Consider the following 3381-nt stretch of genomic DNA (forward strand, 5'->3'; position numbering starts at 1 on the left):
TGTTTTTGGAAAATCTTTGAGAACTGAAAGCTGATTAAAGAGTTTTAGCTTGCAATCTAATTATGCAGTTCTTTGCATTTTTTTTATTTCTTGGATAGTATAATTATCATTCTTTCAGAGTGAAATTGTAGCTGATTGTGTGCAAATGAACATAGTATACTTGCTGTTTCTTAATTTATACCATGTGCATCAGTTTGCAACTGAATGATGTAGAGAAATACATAGTGCATATTCATGATTCCACTAAGATAGAAATAAAATAATATCGTAGTTATGTTGATAAATGCATTTCTGTCATATGTTATGTATCTTGTTTAAGTATTACTCAACTTTACAACCACAAGTAGGACCAGAGTTTCTGTTAACTAAGTAAAGTGATTATTAAGTGAACTGTGCCCAATTTTATGAACTTTTTTGCCACGGTTGTTAAGCGAATACTGCAGTTGTTAAGTGAATCACATGGTCATTAAGTGCATTCAGCTTCCCAATTGATTTGTCTGTCAGTAGCTGGCTGGGCAGGTCTCAAGTGGTAATCAGTGACTCCAGGGCACTGCAGCCATCATAAATATATGCTAGTTACCAAATTTGGATCACATTGAGTATGATGCGATGGTTTTAAGCGCAAGGACTGGTTGAAAGTCACTTTTTTCAGTGCTGTTTTAACTTCAAATAGTTGCTAAATGAATAGTCTTAAGTCAAGGACTACCTGTAGTTTCTATTTTTAATGTTCCATAATATCACAAAAAAGTAGGTTTATGGGATGAAAATATATATCAAAACTAAAAGGTCTAGTTAACGCTTGAAGTGTCTGTCCTTTATTTTCCTTGTGTATTTTGGGTACAAAGATTATATCATTGCTATTATCATTGCATTTTAGAGACTACATGCTTTTTCGGTGAGATGGATGAATGAAAGCATCTCCTTCCTTATTTTGCTCTGGTTGAAAGATGTTATTCCTTCTTTTCCAGGTAGCTGGTTAAATGCAGTTGTGCCAGTAATAGAGGGAAGATAAACATGAGAATAGCAGGTAATAATTACAACTTAAAAAAAAAAAAACTTCGGAAACGAGTAGTTCATTTGAGTCACAGTGAGTATTTCTAACCTGTAACTATGATGGATGATGAAAAAGAAGTTTTACCGGTTCTGTTTATCTGAAATGCACACTCCAGTGAAACTTTAAAGTTTGAGATAATGGACTCCTAGTTAGATTGATTGCCTTGTAATAGTTTAAGAAATGTCTGTTGTGTTTAAACTCAAACTAAATGGTTCATATCAAATTTAAATGTAGTTTGAACTGTATCACTTCACCATTTTCCAACGTGTCAATAACTAGAAATAACAGCAATTAGAAATGATTTTGGTCTTAAGTTCTATTAGCTGACTTGGAATTACTGTTACATATATATTTTTGCTAATGTTTACAATTATGATGCTAGTTTTCTTAGGTAAGAAAAAATGATTAGTGGTGGAAAATATTGTAGGTAATGATATGGCAGATTGTTTTTCCTTGCCAAGTCTAGCCAGGAAGAATTTTTAAGTTAAATATTATTATTGTCTGACATAATCAGATTACTCAAAAAAAAATTGGGAAATGTATGTGACCTAATGCATGATTGGCAGAAGTTTAACAAAATGAAAAGTATCTTGCAGTTTCATAGTACATTTATGTCAGGACATGTTAAGAGTTTAAAAAAAAATCCCTAATCTGGAGGCAAGAAATGGAACTGAACTGATTTTCCTATTCAATTCAGAGGGAACTGAATGGAAAGGATTAGAAGTGAGGACTTAAGACTCCTTCTAGTCCTAGAGAGGAAAATCTCTCCTTTCAAATTTTCTATTTTTTAGAAGAAGCAAGCAGGTTTTCTCTTCGCTGCAAAGGAAGGGAAGGTAATAGGAAAGAAGGCTGCTAGGGAAGGGCAATTAATATTACTAATAATGTTATAGATAACAAATATGTTTAATTTATACAGATTAAAGAAAAAATATCTAGTTAGATTTATTTCCTTCTTTTTTATTTAGCTATCTATTTCTTAAATTTCCACACTTACACTGAGTACATGAATGAAGAGGTTTGTGCTACAGTGAATCCTCAAGTCTTTATGGGGTGACTTAAAATTTCAAAGAAACAAGGTTTTACATGAATCATTCTGTGCCCAAACATGCATTTTAGCCATCCAAAATGAAGCAGACTGTCGTTCTGGAGATGGAGCAAAACTTGGTTCTTCCAGGCCAAAGAATTTGGGGAGGGGAGGGTTAAGAGTGGGGAAGAGTCTGGAAAATAGGGCTTTAGGAGAGGGAAGAGAAGATCATGGGGATGGATATGCTGGTCTGGGAGCTGCTGAGTGGAAAAGGAGTGAGATGTGCTACCTTTGTTCTACTCACCTTATCTCTCTGAGATCACTGGAGATTTTCTTTTGGCTAAAACAAAAAAACAAAACCTTTGGATTTCATTTCTTCCAAAGCTTAGTCCTCCCAGAATGGTTTAGCTGAACTACAGTAATGCAGGAGGTTTCTTTTAGATTCAGAACAAAACATTTAATGTATCAGAATTTAATAGAAGTTAGCATGTTTAGGTAGTCCTCAACTTACAACAGTTCATTTAGTGACTGATTGAAGTTACAACAACACTGAAAAAAGTAACATGACCATTTTTCACACTTATGACTGTTGCAGAATCCCCATGGCCATGTGGTCAAAATCCAAACACTTGTCAACTGGCTCATATTTATGACGGTGTCCTGAGGTCTTGTGGTCACTTTTTCTGACCTTCTGATAAACAAAGTCAATGGGAAAGCCAGATTCACTTAACAGCTGTACTAGTAACTTAACAACTGCATTGATTCACTTAACTATGGCAAGAAAGGTTGTAAAATGGGGTAAAACACACTTAACTGTTTTGCTTAGCAACAGAAATTTTGGGCTCAACTGTGGTCGTAAGTTGAGGACTACCTGTATATATGTGAGATGATGTAAGCCTAATTGAAGTTAATACAAAGCCATTATCTGAATAAATTTAAGTTTTATTCATTTCTCCTTACATGTGCAAGAGCTCTGCTGACACCCTTTTCCATTATGTGTGAGATGCCAGCTACTTGCCATTTTTACCCTTTGTCATTGACCAGGCTGGTTAATGCTATTGTGAGAATCTTAGATGTATCTATTCATAGTTCTTATCTACAGAATTATGACTCCAGAACTATCATATTACTGTTATTTTAGAATATAGTTCTAAGGTCTTTGAATTGCTTTAAACTTTAACTCTTAAATAGTCTGTCCCTGTCTGGTCACCCAGTTGGTTTTATGCTAAGGCAGAACTGGAACTCCCAGTCTCCCACATTCTAGCCTGGTGCTTTAATTACTACACAAAACAAGCGCACAAGT

General features: G+C 34.6%; 1 protein-coding gene across 1 annotated transcript in view; it reads left to right on the forward strand.

Annotated features, from left to right (window-relative positions):
- FAM3C (family with sequence similarity 3 member C) overlaps positions 1–3381 on the forward strand; it is a 33514-nt gene that overhangs the window by 10294 nt on the left and 19839 nt on the right. The window contains exon 2 of the mRNA XM_015822274.2: positions 969–1027. Within this exon, the coding sequence (XP_015677760.1) occupies positions 1015–1027 (13 nt within the window). The 5' untranslated portion in view covers positions 969–1014. The remainder of the gene's footprint in view (positions 1–968; positions 1028–3381) is intronic.

The sequence above is a fragment of the Protobothrops mucrosquamatus genome, unplaced genomic scaffold, assembly GCF_001527695.2.
Source record: "Protobothrops mucrosquamatus isolate PMUCROS unplaced genomic scaffold, P.Mucros_1.0 scaffold1515, whole genome shotgun sequence".
Classification (NCBI taxonomy): Eukaryota; Metazoa; Chordata; class Lepidosauria; order Squamata; family Viperidae; genus Protobothrops; species Protobothrops mucrosquamatus.